Source organism: Pteropus medius, unplaced genomic scaffold, assembly GCF_902729225.1.
Source record: "Pteropus medius unplaced genomic scaffold, Ma_sr-lr_union100, whole genome shotgun sequence".
Classification (NCBI taxonomy): domain Eukaryota; kingdom Metazoa; phylum Chordata; class Mammalia; order Chiroptera; family Pteropodidae; genus Pteropus; species Pteropus medius.
Window position 1 is genome coordinate 20,581,750 of NW_024355205.1, and position 23,287 is coordinate 20,605,036.

General features: G+C 38.4%; 1 protein-coding gene and 1 pseudogene across 2 annotated transcripts in view; both read left to right on the forward strand.

Moving 5' to 3' along the window:
* CXADR (CXADR cell adhesion molecule) overlaps positions 1-23,287 on the forward strand; it is a 47,918-nt gene that overhangs the window by 10,274 nt on the left and 14,357 nt on the right. For both annotated transcript variants that reach the window (XM_039857328.1, XM_039857327.1), the window contains exons 2-6: positions 10,687-10,853; positions 14,602-14,806; positions 20,986-21,141; positions 22,063-22,185; positions 22,713-22,851. In XM_039857328.1, the coding sequence (XP_039713262.1) occupies positions 10,687-10,853; positions 14,602-14,806; positions 20,986-21,141; positions 22,063-22,185; positions 22,713-22,851 (790 nt within the window). The remainder of the gene's footprint in view (positions 1-10,686; positions 10,854-14,601; positions 14,807-20,985; positions 21,142-22,062; positions 22,186-22,712; positions 22,852-23,287) is intronic.
* LOC120598519 (small ubiquitin-related modifier 1-like) lies at positions 1,645-6,559 on the forward strand (annotated as a pseudogene).

The following is a 23,287-nucleotide window of genomic DNA, read 5'->3' on the forward strand; positions in this document are numbered from 1 at the left end:
ATTGGGGTGACTGGTTCTGAACCCCAACACCTCATACTCCTATCTCCTCCCCAATGCTCCATCCTAGCATTCTCTTAGTATCTTAGGATTTAGTTTTTACAGTTTACTTTTCTAACATCCTTACACCACAGTTTCTTGCCTTCAAATACAGTGATTTTCTATCCATTTTACTTAGGCAATCCTCTCCTTATACTTCCTCTGAAATCTTGAACTCTATCGTCATTGTCTCTCAGCTTTCTTGAGCTTATATCACCTTCTTGCTTCAGTGAGATCTCTGAGTTCTTACCTTGCTTTCTCTTGCTGCTAGTCTTCTGATTACTTTAAAACCAGACTCTCTCTACCAACCCCGAGTCCCATGGTCAGACCTCATCTCCCATCCCTGATGTGGATCAGTCCTACAGGTCAGCTTCTTTGCTCCTGCTCGTGGACTGTGGTGCACAGCTGGAGAGGAAGTGCCAAGTTACAGCTGTGTAAATGGTGGAGACTGGTGTTTGTAATTTGGCTAAATTTTTTCTAAGTACCTCTATATAAAGCATCAGAACATTTCATTTTTACAAAGACAAAGGAAAAATAACTTTTGTCTCTAACTCATTCAGCTCTTTTAAAATTTATTTTTTCCCCTCACTTTAATTCCCACCCCGCCACTTCCACCCCTGACCTATGGATGTTACCGTTTTCCCTTAAGAACTGGATCTCTGAAGGCAGTGCGTGCCCAGGGCCTTGCGCACCTGGCGTGAACCCTGGACCTTCTGCATGTAAGGCAGATGTGCTAACCACTACACTATGAAGCTACCCCTTAAAATTTATTTTTAAATAAACCTTTTATTTGAAGTATGGCATTCATACATAGAGAAGTAGGCAGTTAAGAGCATTATTCGTAAGTGTGCAGACAAGCATTATCACAAAGGAGACATATGTATGTAATTATCACCCAGATCAAGGAACAGAACGTAACCCACATTTCAGAAGTGCCCTCATGCCCTCTCCAGTCACTTCACTCTCTTCTGATTACTAACAATATAGATTAGTGTTAATGCTTTATACGAATGAAGTTACACCGTGTATGTATTTGGTCTCACTTCACCTACTATCCTGTTGGTGAGATCATTCATGTTGTGTTGCTCTAGTTTATTCATTTGCATTGCTATGGTATTCTGTTGTCACTTGTACCACAGTTGACTTACCCATTTTACTTTTGGTGGATGCTCGTTTCATTTTTTTTGTGTTGCGAAAAATGCTGCTATGACATTCTCATGTGTGGGTTTCGTTGCACATGCGCCTACATGAATGGGATTTCTGGGGCCCCATTGGCTCTAAGTGTAGTAATGGTTGATACTGGTAAACAGTTTTCCAGAGTTATACCAGTTGACACTCCCACCAACAGACTGTGAGAGTCCAGTGGCTCCACATCCTCCACAGTTATTCATAATTGTATTAATCCTATGTCATTCCCTCCGTTTTTATTTAAAAGTGTCTGGTCTCCAGTATTCTAGGTATCATTCTTTTCTGGGGTCTTGATCCTTCAGTCTCTAAGTGTTCTACTCTGTATATTTTTAACCTTTCTATTCTCTTTTCTTTTGACTTAAACATGCTATACATTTCTCATTTCAAAACAAATTTTCTTTCACACCTATCACACTCTTGTCCTTAAGAGCCAGGTTCCTCAAAACACACTAGTCAGTCACAGCTGTCTCTACTCACATACCTCAACCTCTGTAGTCAGATGTATCCCATTGCAAGCCCCGCACAAAGCCTTAACTAGATCAGATTAGGCCTGGGACACCAATAATGTTCTGATCGTCAAACTTAGTAGATACATTTCAGTGTCGTTTATTTACATAACAGATTTTGAATTCTTACTATATGGAAGGCACTGCAAAGTGAGAGGGATAAAGATTAAAAGATACCTCTCAAACACTATAGTAGTTTATATGCTAGTAGAATTGACAGGTTTATAAGAAGATGGTGAATTGTCATACCAGATACTGTTTATTTGAAAGGTTCATACCAGCTTGTGTTGGAATTGTTCTAATGCTTTACATGCATTATTTTATTTAATCCCTACAGCGAAGTAGGCATTGTTACTTATTAATTCCTATTTTGCAGACAAAAACATTTAAGACTTAAAAAGGCTAGAAACTTGCCTGTGGCCAAGCATTTAGAAAGCTCAGTTTGAATTTGAACCCAGATCTGTGTTTAGCGCTCACAGTATTAATGGGCAGAGCCGCTTCCATAATTCAGTATGCTACTATTTTCCAGAAATGTCTGCCCTTGTGAAGTGAACTGGCAGAACTGCTGCTTCTGCCTTTGAGTTGTGGGGGGAGCAGAGGAGATGGATGTTCGGGGAAGGCTTTGTGTTGGTCGATTGATTGATGTTCTAAAATCAGAACATATTTAGATCCGAAATAGATAATTCAGTTCAACATCCTTAATTTAAGTTGAGCCCTAGAGAAGCAACATGTCCAAAATGATCAAGCTTTTCTTGTGAAAATCCTGACAACAGATTCCTCCTCTAGTATTTATTTCACCCAAACTCCTGAACTATGTGCTACCTTAAATGTCCCCTTAGAACATGACTAAAGGAGAGGAATAGTATAAATCCCAAACCCACCTCACCACAGTAATTAGAATGGGGTCTATAACACACTGTGTTTATAAGTTGTTAAAACAAAATCTCTATGTCCAGGGGTGTTTACTGATAGACTGCTTACTTACTAGAGGAGTGCGGCCTGGGAGCCAGGCTGCCTAGGTTTCTATCTTGCTCCCCTTGGTAGCTTAGATGCCGCTGTCTCTGTTCCTTCATTTTACAGTGGGGATAATAGTCGTACCTCCCTCAGAATTGTTAGGAGAATTGAAAGAATTAATATGTGTAAAGTATTTTGAAAAGTACCTGGCACATAATAAGTAGTCACTTTTAGTTACTATTAAAATGATGGTTTCCATCTCAGTCTGTTTCCTGAGTGCCTGCTTTTTCATTTCTCAGAGAGTGGGGAGCTGGGCATTTGTATTTAAAAAATGCATTGAAAAGCAGATAAGTATACTTAATGTTATTTCTCATTGTTATTAACTTATCTGATTGTATTAATAGCTCTAATAGTACATATTAACATACAGAACTGAGTATCACACATGGGAGTAAACACTCAAAACTCTTAGACAGCGAAGAGTATAATTTCTACCTTCCTATGTTTTCTTCAGTCCTCCAGCATTATTAAAAGCCTAGTTAGAGTGAAGCCACCATCACCATGTGTGACCAGGAGGCAAAACCTTCAACTGAGTACTTAGAGAATAAGAAGGAACGAGAATACATTAAACTCAGTCATTGGACAGGATAGCAGTGGGAGTCACTTCTCGTGAAAATGGCAGTACATCTCAAGAAACTTAGAGAATTACACTGTCAAAGACAGGGAGTGTTTCAGTGAGTTTATTCAAGTTTCTCTTTGAAGGTCAGAGAATTGCTGATAACTACACTCCCAAAGAATTGGGAATGGAGAAAGATGTGATTAAAGTTTATCAGGAACAAATAGTTCTTTTGTACTGTGCTGTTCAAAATGGAAATGGCACCCTATCTCATTAAAACATCTGGTAATTTGAATTCTAGTGCCCATTGTTCATTATTGTTTATTTTCATTGTGCTGATGATTTTTGATGATCAAACTGCAGGCCCCTTCTTATTGCTCTCTCATTTTTAAATGTTATATACATGTACAGCAAGACCACCTGTTTCGGCACTGGGCATTTTCAAGCTTGTGGTAAGACGGACTGATGCAGGTCTTTGTAATGACTTTCTAACCAGCCCTAAAGTTCTGGTGTGTGATGGCTTCTCTCTGGGACGATGACTTTCAGTGACAGATGGATGTTTTTCAGAGAGCTGAACTGTGGAAAAATTGACCTTTCCTTAACTTGAAGCTACTTTCAAAATCTGAGTGTCTGGACCAAAGGAAGAGGAATATGACAGATAGTCAAGATGGCAGATATGGTGAGAGTAAAGACTAAGCCCAAAAATGGTTTCACCTAAGAGAAAACATTTTAAGACTAAAGAAAAAATTTCAGAAGATCCCAGAAAAGTTCTGTTTTCATTAGCAGTTCATAAAATTGTGCATGCAAAAGTGCGTACAACAGAACACTGTTCTTTTTGCTTTTATTTGCACTTTTGGGCCTGGGATATGGGTTTTAAATGGACATTGCTGTACCAGCTTCATTAAAATAAAGACATTTGTAAAAACTAAAAAAAAAAAAAAGCCTACTTGGAGTAGTTAACTAGTATTAACATATTTAAAGTGTTTTTCTTTTTACTTTCTAGAAATACATTTAGGTGACTTTTAAATATTGCTAATCCCAAGCAACTTCCTAGTGAGGAGGAAGTTGCTGCACAGGTTGGAGTTAGCCTCTGGTGAGCGGGGAGGGGGCACGATCCAGATTACATGAGGGTGCATTTTTGCATGTGGTTTAGAATATCACAGGGATTTGCTTGCGAACCCAGACATTTGTACTATTTATCAAACACACAACTAAATTATATTTGTCCAAATTAATCCCTTAAACATACTAGTTCCTGACTTGTCCATTTTACTTCTTAACATTGCTCTAGTTGATCATTTTTGACTATTGTGTTTTTATGTCAGGTTCCTGAATTCTGTGATCTGAACTCAATCCAATCCAATGTGTTTTCCCTACTTATAATAGTAATCCTAAGACATTCTTTGACATTTCTCAAAAACCTCAATATCAAATATTGTTTATGTCAACCAACATTAAGGTCATTACAGCTTAGTGCTTTCTAAGAAACCAAAGAAATATGCAAGAATTTTGGAATTAAACATTTTATTTTTATTTCTAATTTTTTTCCTTTTTTCGTTAACGTCTTTGGAATGACTCCAGATATTTTGAGAAACCACCCATCAGTGTGTATTATTTTTCTGCTTCCTGTTATCCTAGAAATAGCTGAAAGAGACAAGCAACTTTTCTTCATAGTTGTGATTTTAGGATATTCACAAATAAAAGTTTTTCTTAATGGCATATTTCTCTCACATTCACATAACGTATGTTGTGTACGTAAAGTACATGTTAGTTTCTTAGCAGATTTGTTAACATTTCTTGTAATGTGGATATTAAAGTGATAAACATCAGTCTTGGCTTCCATCAGCATATGACAGGCTTCCTCAGCTCCCCTCTGAGCTGTATCTCCTCTCTGGGCTCCATTGTCCCACCCCTTTGTGTCCCCGGATACAGGGTCTCCTGGTGGCCCTCTCTCCCATCACTGCTCCTCTTTCAAATAGCTCCTTCGCCTTCCCTCTCCTCCGAGCTCTCACCCCCACTTGCAGTTTAGCAGTTGTCTCCAACCACAGGTGCATGTTGAAGGGAGGGGGAAGGTGTTTATTCAGTAGGGCTGGGGACATGACATACCCTCCAGTTGTGAAGCCCTGAGAACCTGTTCAGTGAGTGAAACTATGTGCTTAAGGGTACGGCAAGTAAATAACTACAACTAAGTCCAGCAGAGTGTTGTGTAACAGAGAGGAGGAAGCAGTTAACACTGCCTGTGGCGATCAGGGAAAACTTTAGAGAGGAGGTTAAAGGTAAGAGAAGTTTTGATAAATGGCTGCTGCAGGCACCCACAGTGGGAGAAAGTGGAGCAAGAGAAAAGGTGGACATTTCAGACGGGGAAAGCATGCAGGAACACAAGTGCTCTACAAATAGGGACTGCTCTTTATTCCTTTGTGTTTCCTCTAATCTTTGGTTTCCTTGTGTAGTTGGTCCCAGACCAGGACACTTTCAGTGCTATAGTTCCATCTTTAACTTTTAGATAAAGGTCTTCCTTTATTTTCACCTACGTTTAGCCATATTACACCTTAACTTTTCTTCACTATTTTGAAATAGACCATCTCTCATCTCTGCCAGATTCTGTTTCCCTTCTCTTATATGAAGGTCCTTGTGCCTACGAGGTGTGTATTTTTTATCTCTAGCTGAGTACCTGAAATTTCACTCTGCTAGGGGAAACTAATGACCATCAGGAAGCATGGTTTGGGGCTTCAAAATGAAATGCGAAATACTGGGGCTACAGGGTAGGAAAGATCTCACTTGTCACTGCTTGAATTCCACACACAGACATGATCTTTAAAATCCCTGTGTGTATGCCATCACTGGTCAGACTTCACATTTTGTATCTTGCTGGAATAGGTAAATACATGGGGAACATGTTTCAAAGCATTCCTTTTCTTTCCTCAGTGATAAAATAATAGAAAACCTCCCTTCATTCATTCAGCAACTGTTTTTTGAATGCTAATAACTGATGATTTTCCTAACCTAAAATATTTAATATAGTGAAATTTTTCTTTCCCTTTATAGTTTTTGTGTTTCTTCTCGATTTTTCTCTAAGGCCTTCCTCACTCAAAAGAGCATTAAAAGTTCTCACACATTTACTTCTTTCTCTTTTTAATCAACTACAAAGTTTCATAAGCACTTCACAGCTTGGTATGATTTTAAGATTGCAAGAAGGAAAAAAAAAATAGCCGCAGACCATCTAGGTTAACATGTAGCTTAATCTTGAAAAAAAAAAAAAGAAATCAAGGCAGGTTATCAGTTGCAAATGTTGCTCGTCTTGGGAACTAGCGCCTTCCATTATCTTCAGTTCTCTATTCTCAGGGTAGAAAGAAGTTGAAGACCTCAGTAGGAGATTGACAACCTCAGTGACTAAAAAAGCCTGATGAACTCTGTCACTATGATGCTCAGTCAGAAGTCAGACTGGGCAGAGGAGACACTCTATAGATCCAACTGATTTGGAATTTGGAGATTTAAAAAAGGCAAGCAGAAAACTGGAGGATGTTTTTTCAGTCACTGCCAAAATGGGGCATGATTCAGCTTGTTTACATAATCTAGTACTGAGCACTTAATAAATGGACCCTGCAACTACTTGTTGATAATCTGCTACATATTTCATCACACTCTGGATATGTTTGAATAAAATTACGAAAAATTTTTTTTTTATTTGATTGAGTTTTCAGACTATGTTTGAACCTGCAAGTCATTTAAAGTAAATTATCACTCACTTTGCTCCGTAAATAGAATTGGCAGTATTAGGAAAGAATCCCTAGAGACACTGCATGGGACCAAGAGTCTGCTTTTTGTCTTCTACAGTATGTGACTGTTGCATACATCAACACTTGAAAAATTGCCTTTGTGCAAAGAGGCTCCTTCATTGTTGCTAGGGAACCCAATAACTGTTTCTTATGATCTTGAGGTTTTAATTCATCTCTAGTACTACACGATGAAGAACAGTTAAATGTTTTAAACATTCTTTGGAAAAAATACTGAAAGCCATTTAATAGTCTATTTAAAATTTCTTTAGCAGTACACACATTAAGAAAATCTCAATATAAAGTAAAAATAGGCAGTCACGTTTCTTAAAATCTAAATTTTCAAAAACTAACTGCCGTTAACAGTTTGGTATATCTTTCTAAATTATTTTTATACATATGGAACTTTTCTATGGTACTCTTTTTAAGATAAAGTAATTTTTATGTATGAAGAAAGCATGAAAGATCCTGTCATGAAAACTAAGTTGGATTTTATTCTGACTGTCCCAGAAGTACTGAGAGCAAGATTAGGACTTGAATTTAGACACATTTAGATGTCTGGTATTGTTTAACTTTTTTTTTTTTTTTTTTTTTTACAAAATAAAAACCCAAAAAGCACAGTAATCAATAAGTTTAATATAGCAAATTTTCATTCTCATATATTCCTACCTCCATATTTTGGGCTATGTCTTGATTTGTTTTGGAATGAAATTTTCATTCTGGAGCACACTCAGATTGTTTTTATTTTAATTCATAAAGTATTAATATCCAGACAGATGCAGACGACAAATTGTAGTAGCTATAGAAAGGAGATCTTCAAGCAGCAGGAACAGATTCTGGTGGATTAATACTCTCAGCATTTCTAAACTTGATCAAACTAATAATCTATCGCCCATTCTTTTCTGCTAAGGAGCTACAACAGGAGGTAGAGGTACCCACAATTTCTCCATCCCTAATGGAGCTAGTGATTTCATGCTAAATCAGGACATGCATTTAAAAAATTCACTTAAAAATAGAAAGTAGTATGGGAAGAAGATAAGCTCATCACCATCTAGAAGATATGAAAAAACTGTGGAGCCTACCTTAGCTTCACAATAAAGTTTATAAAGGAAAAAAAAAAAACTTCTAAGATAGCATATGCTAAGGCCAAGCAGGTGATACAGATGGCAAAAAGTAAAATACTGTGAGCATTCATGGGAGAGAAAAATCATGGTAGGCTAGAGAGGTAGAAGAATGCTTTGGTGAATGAGGTAGGAATGGAACTGAGCTTATTAGAAATAATCAAAAGTATGTATTTGGAGAGTTGAATATTCAGAGGAGACACTTGATATTATACACAACTATCAAATCATATAATTTCAAATAGAAATGTGGACATGAAATGCAGATTGGAGTAGTATGGACTTTTTTGGGCAATGTTAATTAGGGTTGAATCAGTGGGTTTGGTTGGTGTATCATCAGTCTTTCTGTGTATCTCACCAACCCAAACTCTAGAGGTTTAAAACAAAAATCACGTTAGTTCCTCATCGTGTGGGTTGCGGTTTAGGCTAGCCTGGGATGGGAAGTCCTGGGTGCTCCAGGACAGGGCTGGGGGTTCTCAGCTGGCTGCGGCTGTTGGTCGAACACCTCAGTTCTCTCCTACGTGGTTTGTTCATTTGGTGGCAGGTAGCAGGGGTCCAAGAGGGCAGGAGTGGGGGCAGCAAGACCTCTTGAAGCCTAGCCTTGAAGTTCACACAGCACCAGCCTCTGATTTAAGGGAGCAGAGAGTTTGTGTTCATTTTTCATTTGCTCTTTGAGGAGTGCACTTAAATGTAGCTAAAAGCTTAGAAATGGTGCTGGAATATAAGTGGTCTTGAATGTAATTTGGCTTTTCTCTTATATTTAATCTATTGGCTTTAATTTTAACATTTTTACAAGTGATAGTATTAGCTTCTTGTAGGGCTAATGGAAAGGATCATGGGATGGCTAACAATTCTTCATTTTGGTCTGTTCTGTTGGAATTTATTATTTGAAAAGTAGCATCAAAGTGTAGTCATGGAGAATTGGGACTTGAATTTACTTACTCTAAATTTTTCTCTAATGTGTTTATTTTTCTGGTGGGACCAGGGGAAGAGAAGGAAAGAGAGCCAGGACCCATGTACCATAATCTTAGTGCTTCAGGCCTCTTCCAGGTCATTATCCAGCCCTGAAAGTCCGTGCTGAGAGATGTAGAGGTCTGAATGGTAGAGCTTCTGGTGTTTACTGTTTAGTTGAAACGTTGGTTCTACATACATTAGATATTTGAATTTATACGTAAGAAAATGTCGAGTCCTCATAAAAAAAGCAGAGATTGACAAACTAGTGCTATGCAGACTTTTAGAATGTAAATAGTAAAATAAAATTAGGCTTTGTGTGATAGTTCATTTATAGACTAAATTTGCATTGTATATCAAGTTGGCTTGTTTAAACTTCAGTCTTATCAGACCTGCTTTTGTGTGTGATTTGATATAGCTTTCTTCTTTTATGTAGATCAAGAAATTGTGCCACTTTGCTCAATAACTTTCTACTTTTTATGCATAGGAAAGAGAATAGTTTTGTTGTAAGCAATTAGCAGCAAGGAAGACACTTTTTTAATCCTTACAGTATTTCAATGGGTTTAAGCCATCTCTTTAACAAACTCAATCAGAAGAGTTTCTTAGAATTTTTGTTTGGGGCTCAGGACATCTTATTTTGGCTTTTACATATTTTTCAAATATTACCATTCAGCATTAATTCTGTCTTTTAATGTTGATCTAAGTGGAAGTTTTATATAAATTTTAGAATAAGTTATGGAATTTTAAGATGTCTTTTAAAAAATAATATGACTGACTTTTTCAGAAGTGAAATGAAGTGGGATGAAGGAAATTTTATAATATAATATAATATGACTGACTTTTTCAGAAGTGAAATGAAGTGGGATGAAGGAAATTTTTTAAAGATAATATTGATGTCAACTATTTGGTAAATTTAAAATATAAATTGACAGTTTTCTCTTTTTGAATTGTCATAAATTTACTGCTTAGAAATATAACCCGTCAGCTCATAGACACACAAAAAAAAAGAAAAAGAAAAAACAATTTTTTTGCTTGTGATGAGAACTCTTAGTTTAGAAATATTTTTAAGCAGTCAATAAAAATTATGGAATCAAGTTTAATAAAAATTTAGAATTGAAGTCTTGGCAGAAAACATGTCAAAATTCATCAGCATGTGCCCCAGTGACAAGGAATTCCCAGTGTGTTTGTGGCACCAAGGCAAGCATGAATTAATGTAGCCTTGAATTAGTATGGCACAACTGACCTTTCAGACACTAGTAGCTAAATTTAGTTTTGAACATCTATGTGCATATAAAACAGCCTCTACAAACAGAAACACGGTGGGAAGTTCACCGTGCTTTTAAAGGAAGTCGTATTGAATAAGAGAGAGATTAATACTCTCATTTCATTTTTACAAAGGCATAAACTAAAAACTGCACCATTGAGTTTGAATTCTTGTTACTCTGGTCCCAAATCTCATCCCGTGCATCCTTGCTCTTCTGAGTGGGCTGGGAGTGCCGAGTGTCCAGATGCATAGTCCATGTGTATGTTTCTTTTTCCAGATTTCACCAGAAGTTTGAGTATTACTACTCCTGACCAGATGATTGAAAAGGCCAAAGGGGAAACTGCCTATTTGCCATGCAAATTCACTCTTAGTTCCGAAGACCAGGGACCACTGGACATCGAGTGGCTGCTATCACCGGCTGATAATCAGAAGGTGGACCAAGTGGTAAGTTTGCTAAGTGCTTGCTCACTCAGCAGATGTCTTGTGGAACTAGTCATAGGTGCCCATCACTGCACTGATCACATAGGTGTGGGGGGCATGGGAACCTGTTAACCTTGTGAAAATTTGCATTGGGAAGTGTGTGCGGGTCAAAAGGAGTGAAGCAGACATAGTAGCTTGGCAGAAATGTGTATGATGTGTGGTAAGGGATGGCAAGTAAACTAGACTGTGAGAATTTGATAGAATTGAATTTTTAACTTTACCACAAGGATCCCATTACCCATAAAAGGGTTATCAAGTGTAATATAGTGTAACATGGTTACGTATTATTCGAGTCTGTTTTCCTTATTTCTTCAAGCTAAATATCCTGTATAATGAATTTCTTAAGAAGCAAAACAGTCTTCATAGCAAAATAGCAATTTATAAAGTATTTAATCTTAAGTCAAAAAAATTAAATATCAAAATATCGTTATAGAAAATTTTCTAATTACAAAGAAATAAGAGCCTAATATAATATAGAAAACCTGGAAAACCAAAAGTAGCACAAAGGAGGAAAATTGCCCAATCTCATCTCCAAATGTGTGTGTGTGTGTGTGTGTGTGTGTGTGTGTGTGGTGTGTGTGTGTATCTCACCCTTTGCCTTTTAAGGGTACAGAATATTTCACTTAATTTAGAATGTTGCATATTAGTTTCATCTGGCATTTAATTAAAAATAAAATCAATATTAATAAATTATATTAGACCAGAGAGCAAAAAATAAGTCCAAATATTTAGAGGGATGTGGTAATACAGTTGACCCTTGAACAACCTGGGTTTGAAATACGCGGGTCCATTATATGTGGGGTTTTTTTTATTAAAGCTATAAATGTTTTTTCCTTATGATTTTCATAATAACATTTTATTTTGCCTTTATTTTAAGGATATAGTATGTAATACATATAACATACAAAAGTTGTGTTGATCAACTGTTTATGTCATCAATAAGACTTCTGGTCAACACTCTTAGTTAACTTTTTGGGAGTCAGTTATATGCAGATTTTTGACTGTAGGGGAAGGCACTCCTGTACCCCATGTTGAGGGTCAACTGTATATGTATTTGGATGAGAAATTTTATTTTTACTTATAGTCCATATAAAATAAGGAGTTATTCAGCCATTTAATAGCTGAATCGGTGCACTTAGGTCATTACTACTTTTGGCAAGTCCAGGCAGTAAAAGAAGTTTGTAAAGGAAATAATTAAGGTGCTTTCCCAAGTCGTGAATGACTAAGGCCACCTCCCCCCAAGGACATATCTCTGCCCCTGGTTCTGCTGCTGGCAGTTCCTTCTGTTTCCGTAAGCAAAATGAATTGAGCCTGACTCATTCTGTCCACTCAGCCCAGATACCGTTTTCCTTTCTCCCCGCTTTGCTCTACTTTCCCCTTTCTGTTTCCCTGAAGTGCCAGCACCCTGAACAGAGGTCCTGCATACCCCTCACACCCTTGCCAAGTGCAGTGCCATCTCCCTTTCAAGTCTAGGACTCTGTTCCCATGCTTAAGATGAATGAGTGGAGACCACCAGTCTTAGATGCTTCTGGCTTAAGACTCATGAGTGAGGATCCATGACAGGGAGCTTCTAGAGACCAAGAAGCACAGTGTGCCCTATAGCGTTGTGTGTCCCCTCATGGAAGGAGCTCTGTCCTGAGTGAGAGGCGTAGCCTTGCTGCCTGCTGGACTTGTGAGACAGCGAGCAACCAGGGACTGGGTTTAAGTGCCCATTTGTGGGTTAAAATCCTAGTCTCTAACTGATAACACAGTAAGATCACACCACAGGAAAATAAATAGGAGGGTTAGGGAGAGACTGGTGCAGAAGAAGATGCTTACATAGAATTTAGCTACATTATATATTAGATGAGCCTTTATTTTAATATTTTTATTCTAGCAGGCAGAGGGAGCAGGGAGGGCTGAGCCCAAGGTATTTCCATCCTCATTCCCTGTGTGATCTCTTTAGTCAGCAAGCATTGACTATGTATTATGCACTTACTATGTGCTCTGTGGTATTTCATATACTTTAATTATATATACTTATATAATTATATAAACAACACTCTAAACTGAGGATTATTATTATACACATGAAGAGAAGAAAATGAAGGCCCAGAGATTTGAAGGAACATGCCCAGGGTCACACATCTAGTAAGAGATACAGCTGGGGTTTGAACCCAGGTCTCTCTGACCCCCACTTCCCTCCCGCCCCCATTTTGTACCTTATTTTCCTTTGCACTATCCTGTACTGCCTCCCATGTTCCATAAGCCTGTTTCCTGAGGTGTAAAATGGTAACAAACCTACCTCTCAGAATTATGATGAGAATTCACTGGAATACTGTATGTGTAAGTATTTTGTACATCTACAAGCCATATAGAAATGTTAATAAAAGTATACTGTGCCAACTCAGAGGGATCTGGTTTGCATGTTAGCTGAGTGACTGCAAAAGTTGATCTGTGAGAGCCACCTCTTTCCTCAGGCTAAATATTAAATGTAGATCCTGCCTGGTGGCAAAGAGGAATCAAAATTGCCTTGTAAATGTTTGTTCCCCATTTCTTAACTACTGTTTATAACTATGTCTTTGTGGGAAAATACTAAGATAGTTTACAAAACAACTAACGGTGGAGCCACATCTTTGTCAGGCCCTCCTCAAAAGACTACTAAAGTGTAGCAAAAAGAGGAATTGAAAAATAGATGGAACTTTATGGGGCAGTCCAAAGTTAAATACAAAGAAAAATATGACAGCCTCCTTCGAGGACTTCTCAGTGTGGTAGTTGGACAGTGGGTGTGGCGAGAAGGTGGAGCAAATGATGTAATAGCTGTGTTTACAGAGTAAGTCAGCTGTGGACCCTTCGACTTGATTCTTTTATTGACTTAGCAAACTGCTCTGGAGTACTTCCTAGAAGCAGACACTTAATATATAAATAAAAGCTATTTAGTGAATTAAGAGTGGGGTTAGCATGGTAGGGAAGACGATGAAATAGAAAAGAACTCAAGTCCCTGCCCTTGAGAAATTCCTACAGATGATATTTATTCTGATTGTACTCTTCATAATTAACATCTCAGATAAAAATTATTCACAGGATGTTTTCTGATTATTATTGGAGTCTGGCACCTCTGCTTCTTGACCCGTGGGTCTCAGATGACCAGAATGAAGGATTTTCACATTTCTTAGCAAATGTGAAAAATTATTGTGTGTTAAATTAATTTTAGTTATAGTTAGAGCTGACGATTATAATTCTAAGTCATATTTAACACAGAATTTATTTTCCCTCTAAATTTAGCCTCTGGTTATTTCCATTAAAGCCCATAGCAGTGGCTCAGAAAACTCAGTGGAATTAGGAAGGGGTCTTTCTTTGCTCTTACAGAAAGGTCCTGTTAACCTGGGCACACATATCGTAAGAGATTTATTTTATGATTTTATTTATTAGAGTCTAGAACCCTCAAATATAAAATATTACCCCTCCCACTTAGTGTTAAGACAAAAAAAAAAATGTCTTTTTTGTTTTTTTGTTAGAGTGTGTGACCATACTCAAGGATCATATTGACTTCCTCCTGTTTTCTTAATGTGTACTTTGAATAATTAGAGGTTTTCTCATAATCCTGTGTTCCTACTGTTTTTAGGATCCCACAGTGGCATGCTGTGTCCAGAGCTCCTTTAATGAGACAGAGTTTGCTTGTTTTTTTGTGTGTATTTTGTTTTTTCTCTGTTTTATTTTGGTTTTCTTTTAGATTATTTTATATTCTGGAGACAAAATTTACGATAACTACTATCAAGATCTGAAAGGACGAGTACATTTTACAAGTAGTGATCTCAAATCTGGTGACGCATCAATAAATGTAACAAATTTACAGTTGTCAGATATTGGCACATATCAGTGCAAAGTGAAAAAAGCCCCTGGTGTTGGAAATAAGAAGATTCAGCTGACAGTTCTTGGTAAGTTATTTGTCATAATGTTACTTATTAACAGGGTGAGTGGGCACAGTATGATAGCAGAAGTATTTATGTGAGACAACACTTAGTTTTACAGAGTAATAATTTTAAACATTTGAAGTAATTCTCATGTATGTCCTCAAAGAGCATAAAACAGAAAGCTAGCATACTTTTTTTAGATAGAAGAAATAAATGACTTTTTTGAGCAGTTCATAAAAGAGTTTGAAAGTAAATGAAGTTCTGTAATATGGAGGAAGAACCCTCAGCCAGGAGTTAGAGGATGCAGGGTTGTTTTGTTTGTTTTTCCACGTTGTCTTTAGATTCGTCCTGAGAATTAAATAGAACCTCTTCATTTCATGGGTTTCAGCCTGCGTTTTTGAAATATGATAAGATATAATTATCCTTAAATCTCTGTTTGATCTCATTCAGTTCAAAATTGTTATGTGTGCTTTAAACTTTTTCAAACTACCCAAAGAATAAATGAGGTTTGTATGATGAGCAATCAGAGTACTTAGAATGGAAGAGACAGAATATGGTTGAAGGAATGTTGAATTGGGATGAGGCCGTTAGACATCATAGTTGTTCAGCCTCCATGAGCATCCCTGTTTTTCATCCTTAGAGTGGGGGATTAGCCACATGGTCACCAGCGTGTCTTGTAGCTCTCTCTAGAACAGTTAAACTGTCAAAGACTACAACATTTATTCTTTTTCTGTAGAGTTTGTGATCATGCACAAGCACTCTAAACCTCTTTAAATTGAGAAATTCTGAAAGGTTATTGCTCATAAATATACTTCTTAAATCTTACTTTGGTAGACTTTACGCAAAAGTACAATGGCTGCCATATAGGTAAACAGCTATCTATCACTATTTTATAACAGCAAGTTCCCATTTTGTGACTTAAGTTGTTAGGTTTTGGGGGAGACTTAGAGAGCCACTTTACATAGGAAATGCTGATTGCTAGAATTGCCTACCCTACCATAGCTGATCTCCCCCACATCAACTTCTACCTCATTCCTTTCGTTTTAGAAAACTAATTTAGGGTTAAGTGTGTTGGGTTCCAGACTCATTTTGAATATCACTCTTTTCTTATAAATGAGTATCAGCAGGAAGAAGAAAGCAGATTTTTGTATTTTGCAGTGGCAATCCTAGAGGCAGTCTTGGTCGGAAAGGCATTCTTCCACTGGCAGCAGCATTGAGCAGGCACACGATGGGGCCTAGAAAAAGGCCCTCGTTCAAAATACGCCCTGTGGTATGAAAGCAAGTGAATCTGAACAGAGAACCAAGAAAACCAGTAACAGAGAACCAGTAACATCAGAAATTCTAGTTTTCCGTGTCTACTTTCAGTAAACATGGAGTTGCCTTTTCTTTTTTATAAACATGAAAGTAGGTAAAAGTTTAATAACTTGTCTAAACCCTCATTCCGACCCAGGCATACCTGGGATTATAACCCTGACACTAAATCTTCTTTGAACACTGCTTGGAAAGCACTGAGAGAAGATGTTTCTGGAATTTTAACTGGTTCATGATGTACCAGGCAGAATATATCAGTTTATCAGAATTTCAGAATTTTTAATTGTGAAATCTCTGTTCAATGGGGGCAGGTACACTGGGAGGGATGTGACTGGCCTGTATTTTCAGAAGAGGCGAGGACAAACTGTGTGTGTGTGTGTGTGTGTGTGTACGCGCGCGTGTGTGTGTGCGCGTGTATGTATGTGAGAGTGATTCTGTAGGACCAGGTTCTGGGTTGAATTGGCAGGTTTCCGCTGAAGGGGTCATTACAGCACAAGGCAGCACATATCCCGGAAGGAATCCAGGTTGTATAGCAGTGTTGGTGCATAGTATGGCCAAGCTTACAGACAGCAGTAGCCATGACTATTGGGCAGGAAGACTGGCCCTTTTACATTAAAAGTCACAAGCCCCATATCAAATTCCTCAGGATGCATTGGTCAGAAGCATTGACACAATAACATCTTTTTTTAGCTCCGTGGGGATCACCATGGTCAAGCAAACTCAATTTAAACCAGGGAGAGAGAGAGGGGTTAAAAGAAGGGCAAGAGGAAAAAGGAGGAAGTTATCCCAAAGCGAAGTGGGGGTGACTAATACTCTGATCCTGCAAGGCTGTCTCACAGCTGCAGGAGAATTTCTTCCGTCTTTTCAGGTGAGTCATGCTGTGGGAGAAACCACTAGAATTTTTTCTTGGAAGTGAGAGTTGGACAGAAGCTTGTCTGTCAACTTTTCCTGAAAATTCTGTTTGGACAATCTGGAGGACAGACAAAATGCAATGGCTTCTAGGGACCAGACTGTGCAGTAGTCCGGTGGAGCTATTAGAGGCTCTGCCTAAACTTCGATTTGTGTCGGGGAAATTTGGAGGAGACAGCACTGTGCTCTTCACGGAGTAACTGAGCGCTCGTCAGCTGGGCCCTGAGTGCCACGTGGACGCGAACGAGGAGCACCGTTACCTGCCCCGGTGCGAGGGGTGACGTTGCCATCGTGTGCTTCATTGCCAGAGCCCGCCTGCTCTTTCACATGCACCAAATGTGCACATGGATGCAGCTCAGCAAGCCAAAAGGGGGTGACAATAACAAAGGGGATGAATTGAGGGTTAGTATGGTGGCCACATATCTCCAGAGCCCTTCCCCGCACCTCCAAAAAGGCCTGGAATTGAGACCTGCGGGTGTAAACAGGCTGGGTTGTTTTGAAGAGTGGAGCATGCACAGGTAACGGTTTCCTGGACATGCGCAGTGCACTGAAACTGCACCTGCGCCACCAGAACAGAGCGGCAACACGTGCGGTGGCTCCGGCAACACTGGGATTTAGAAGCCATGCACGGGCAGGACCTTCCCCCCCCCCCTTTTTATTCTGAAATAATTTTCGTTTTATAGAAAAGTTGCAAAAATACTAGAGATAGAAAATTCCCGAGAGTGTACCCATCATCTGATTTCTCCTAATATTAACGTTTTACAAAATCACAGTTCAATGATCAAAACCAAGAAATTAACGTTGGGACAATACTATTAACTAAACTAGAGGCCTCGTTTGAATTTCATTGTGTTTTCACTAATGTCAGTTTGTGCTAGGACCAAGTCTAAGATCCAGGTTTTATTTACGTCTCCTTAGTCCCTTCCATTCATGTCAAGGAGCATGTGATGTCATGTCCCATTGTTAATTCTGATTACTCGTTTAAGTTTTATCTGATAGGTTTTTCCACTTACGATTTTTCCTTTTGTAAATAAAAAAAGTACATCTCAGGGAGCCGCTTTGAGACTATGCAGATAATCTTGTTTTCTCTTCAAACTTTGCCCATTGATTTTTAGCATCTAGGCATGGATTTCACCTGGAGTCAGGGTATTTTGAACCATGTAAAATAAGCATTCCTGAATGAATGACATGATGATACAAGTGTACCCTTTCCCCGTAAGGGGGTTTAGGGTGTGTTTCTTATAGGCTGAGGTAGGCCGCTAGCATGGAGGGGTGATGATGCAATACATGTGGCTAAGTACAAGTTGACGCTCATGTATTCTAACCTGAGAAGAACTATTAGTTAGCTATGCTAATGATTATAGAGGCAAATGTTCTGAGGACAATGGCTAGGTATTATGGAACCCCAGATCAAAGAAACATTAGGAGTTAACACTTTATCTGTGTCCCTTTATGGATTTTTTTTTTCTTTTGATCCAGCCAAGTGCCATGGATGAAGAGTTAATCTTCCCTGTAGTATAATGGTTGGAGTTGGCATGTAAAAGACTTGTACTTTCTCTTAATGGGAAGTAGGTGAGCCACTCTAAGGCGACATTTTAAAACCAGTATTGGTAAAATATCGTTCGGTGGTGGATAGAGTATGTTGAGATCTCAGACTCAGTGGGGCCTTGAATTTCTTGAGCAGCCACTTTAAGTAACTGCCCATTTGTTGGATATGACTGTTACATGGGAAAGGCTCATTTTCAGTAGAAAAAAAATGAGAGTTAGAGTTAGAATGCTGTATTATCAGTAGATGTTTGATGTACAAAGCATTGCTTTCATAGCTCACTGCTAGTTTATGAAATAAAGGATTTATTGGTACCTTGAGGAAATGGAGAACAAGGCTTATTTTGTGGAACACAAATTATTCACAGAATGGAATAATTTGCAAAACTGATTTAAACGTCCAGTCGATGTAGTCTCCAGAGCAACTGATCAATCTGAAAAAGAAACAGATTTGCTTATGAAAATCAACAATGCAGTTAAATGCATCTGTCAGTCCTTATGAAAAAGTACTAGTAGTAACACATGAAGGGGAGAAACACCATCAGATTTAAGAACTCTCAAGAAGTGTATGAAGACGTGAGATCATGATTGACAGCCTTAGTTAAAGATGCCCCACTGGATATGATAGATCTTGTTGACTAAATTTTGGAAAATAGTTTGACAGTTTCTTTTAGAGTTAAACATTCACATACTGTAGATAACCCAGCATGTGCCAAGAAAAAGGAAAACAGCAATATTAATGTGACTGTCCAAGCAGTGTTGTTCATAATAGTGTAAAACTGTAAAGCCCACTCACACTTATTCATAGTAGTAAAAGAATAAAAGCCCACCCAGGACCAAAAGAGTGAAAACCAGCTCAGACTATAAAGGAAAAAGCAGTCCCAGTCCTATCAGGCTGGGAGGACACACGCAGCTACAGCCGGTCACAGAGTTTATAGGGAGCGTTGTATCTCCCAAGGTCGTGGAGCAGCAGTAAACTGTGGACCTCTGCTGTCTCCTCAGTGTTGCCCCCAGACCTGCTTTGTGCTACCCATTTTTTACTGGGGTACTCGGTTGCTAAGTGGCCCTCATTGCCAGTGTAATCGCGGCTTCTCCTAATCCTGCCTCAGAAACAGCATCAGATTCAGAACTGATCTCCACTATTAGACTCTTCTAGAATCCTTCAGAGTTCCTCCTCTCTCTTCCCGTGACATTCCACAGCTCCCACAGTGCCTTCCTCACTGGTCAGTCAGTCTGATGTGGACAGACCACGGGCCTGCTCCTGGGCAGCTTAGCTAATTAGGCTTTAACGGTGGCCCCCAAACTGGAAATCCATGTTCCTTGATAGATGAATGGATAAGCAAATGTATGTTATAGTCTGTCAGTGGAATACAACTGAGCAATAAAGAATAAACTTTTGGAATATATAAAACAAGGATCAATTTCAAGAGCCTTACAATGAATAAAAGAAGTAAGACAAAACATACTGTATTATTCCATTTATATGGCTCCAGAAGAAGCAGAAGTAATCTGTAATGATAAAATCTGAACAGTGGCTTCTGGGGCCAAGGGCTGTAGAGTAAGATCAGTTGCAACCAACACAAAAGAACTTGCTTGGGAATGGATTGGAGTGGTGCTTAGTTAACAAGGTGTGTGTTTGTGTGTGTGTGTGTGTATGTACGTGTACATACGTGTACGTACGTACTTGTACACACTTGTTGAACGCAATCAACCCATACTATTAAAATGTGTTCATGTTATTCTGTGTATATTATGCCTTAATAAAATTCAACCAAAGTATGAAATGCCAAGATACTAATCTAGTGTTGGGGTGAGTTGCAGGTAATGGGGTTAATAGCTGCTCTAAACAGTCACCCAGAGAGACCTGGAATATAGATCGCCCCAAATACACCTCTTTGTAACACTGCTCTCAGGTTAATGTAAATATGGAATATTAATTGGTCTTTGCCGTACTAAGTGAATTGTCCCTGTTACCAGCATTGTTTGTTATAAACCCTCCCCGATTGGCATGCGAACGGCATTCAGAGGGAAGTGACATGTCACACACTCCAAGAGGGCTACATGTCACACATAAAGTAGAGGAATAGGTTAGGAATGGAGGGGAAGCTTCCTTGAGTCTGAAGTGGTGTGATCCACTTCACACTTGCTTTTTTTTGAGGGATGCCCCATGGAATAGAGGAGCACACAGCTGTGCCTGCCATGCCGCCAGACCTCCCTATGCAATGGCTGCTTGTCCGAGCTCATTTTTGGCTGTTTTGTGTTGGAATAAGCTGAGGAAAATGTGTTGACAGCATGTTACAGTCTTTCAGTCTTGTCAGTTCTGAACCCAGGATCATGCCATAACGAGTCAGTGGTTGTGCAACATGCTTTGTGTTTAGTCATGGTAAACATGAATTCCATTCTTTCATATAAAGTTATAATTTATTTTCTTTTCACAGTTAAGCCTTCAGGTACAAGATGTTATGTTGATGGATCAGAAGAAATTGGAAATGACTTTAAATTAAAGTGTGAACCGAAAGAAGGTTCACTTCCATTGCAATATGAATGGCAAAAATTGTCCAACTCAAAGAAACTGCCCACACCATTGATATCAGGTACCGCTGATTATATAATTATACCATGTGCCACTGATTTGTACTTAAATCTGTGTATGCGTTTAATTTATTTTTAAATCCCTAAGTACCTTTCCTTTTCTATACAGAGCCATCAGGATTTCATGGGAATTAGTGTTTTATAATGACAACTTGGTATCATGTGATATAGAGATATTTTTATAACAATTTCACAGTGTTGGATATAATTGATTTCTTCGGTATAGATTTTTTAATTGATGGTAATACTAATGGCAAATGTTCATGATTATAAATTAGTGGCTAAGTTAAAACAAGAGTTGGATCTTCAGAATTTTGCCTAGTTCCTGTTTAAGATAGGGTAATTTACCCACGGTGTGCCTGTTAAAGCAAGCATCTCTGTGGCACTAACTAGAAAGTTACAAATTGGTTAAATCCAATGTTCACTTTGTTATAGTTGACCTGCTGTTTAAACTGATTACCATGCTCTACCCTCCTGCCACCCTTGGTCTTAAGTAGGATTTCTCTCCACCTCTGTTTCGTTTTTTCAAACTAATAAACTATATGACCACTTCGGACTTTCTTTTGTTTGTTTCATCCATCTGGGGGCGGTGAGATAGGTTTTGCAAATCTTCCTACTGCACCAGAACCTTCGTGGCATGGAATATTTTTTATAATCAGTGTAGCTGTGCTTCAGCTGAGACTCCCTGTGCCTGGCCAAGGAGGTCATGGTTATTTTCGCCTTGATATAAGTGAACTGTTGGCACAGTTGTTTGCATTCTGGAGACAGGTGCGTGTGTCTCCCTGGCAGTATGTTCTGCACCTAGTTTCAGCCTATCTCACTTCTGCCTGGATTGTCAAACTTAGTAGATTTTGCTTTACTAAACACTTAGCAATACAATCCTGCAAAAATGGGTTTTGCTCTCCCTGTGTTTCTTTTCATAGAAATGACTTCATCTGTTATGTCTGTAAAAAATGCCACTACTGAGTACTCTGGGACATACAGCTGTACAGTCACCAACAGAGTGGGCTCTGATCAGTGCCTCCTGCGCCTGGATGTTGTTCCTCGTAAGTATCTTTTCTGTTCTGATAACATTTGTTTCCCTTTATACAGCCCCCTTTGGTTCAGTCAGCAAGAGCGTATGGAGAGCAAGTGGATGCTAATGTGGTTTGCTTGTTAGCTTTCCTAAGTCAGGAAAAGGAAAAATTACATTTTATTAATAAAACCTTCATTATTATAGTGACATTAAGAAGGTAAGAGTTATCAAATCAACTGTTAAACCATATTTAGCCATTATAAGCACAAGCTATTTAGAATATTCTTACATACCAACCAAAATAGCTGGAAATATTAAAATCTTTTAATCTGGTTTTATCACTTTTCCGCTTGAAATAGATTGTACAGTTCAGAGGAAAGTTTTTTTCGTGGATTTCCCCCCTGGATCAAAAAGAGCTAATGTGTCATTATTACATGCAATGAAATCAGTCTGTCAGTGTATATCTTTACCATTAACATGAGTAAATATAGTTTTTTTTCTACTATTTATTCTTTTTTTTTTTTTAAAAAGAATTTTCTTATGAACATTTTATTCTAGCTTCAAATAAAGCTGCGACAACTGCAGGAGCAATTATAGGAATTTTGCTTGCTCTAGTGCTCATTGGTCTCATCGTCTTCTGCTGTCATAAAAAGCGCAGAGAAAAGAAGTATGAAAAGGAAGTTCATCATGATATCAGGTAATTAAGTGACACAAGAGTTGACTGATGGATATGTTTGTCTCTAAAGCATTAGTTCTCTTAACCGTCCAAAGCATTTATCCCTGTGAATATTGAATAAAAGCTATAGCTCTTCCCCTCAACACATTTGAAAGCTTTTGCTTTCAATTTCAAGTGTGCAGATCCAACTGAACCTCTGACATGCCCTCTCCCCAACCCCCCTCCAATTTTGGACCCTATTTTAAGAACCACTGCAAAATGTCTTATCTCAAGGCTGTGCCTTCTCCCAATAAAGTGCAAGCATGAAATTTTCAAAAACTGGGCCAGATGTTGGGGTTTAAAAGAAAAAACCTGATTGCATCAAATGACACAGTTCATAGAACTATTGGTAATATGATTTTATTTTTTAGAATATTCTAGTTACGATCTATCTAGTTTAGATCGTAACTAGAAGTGT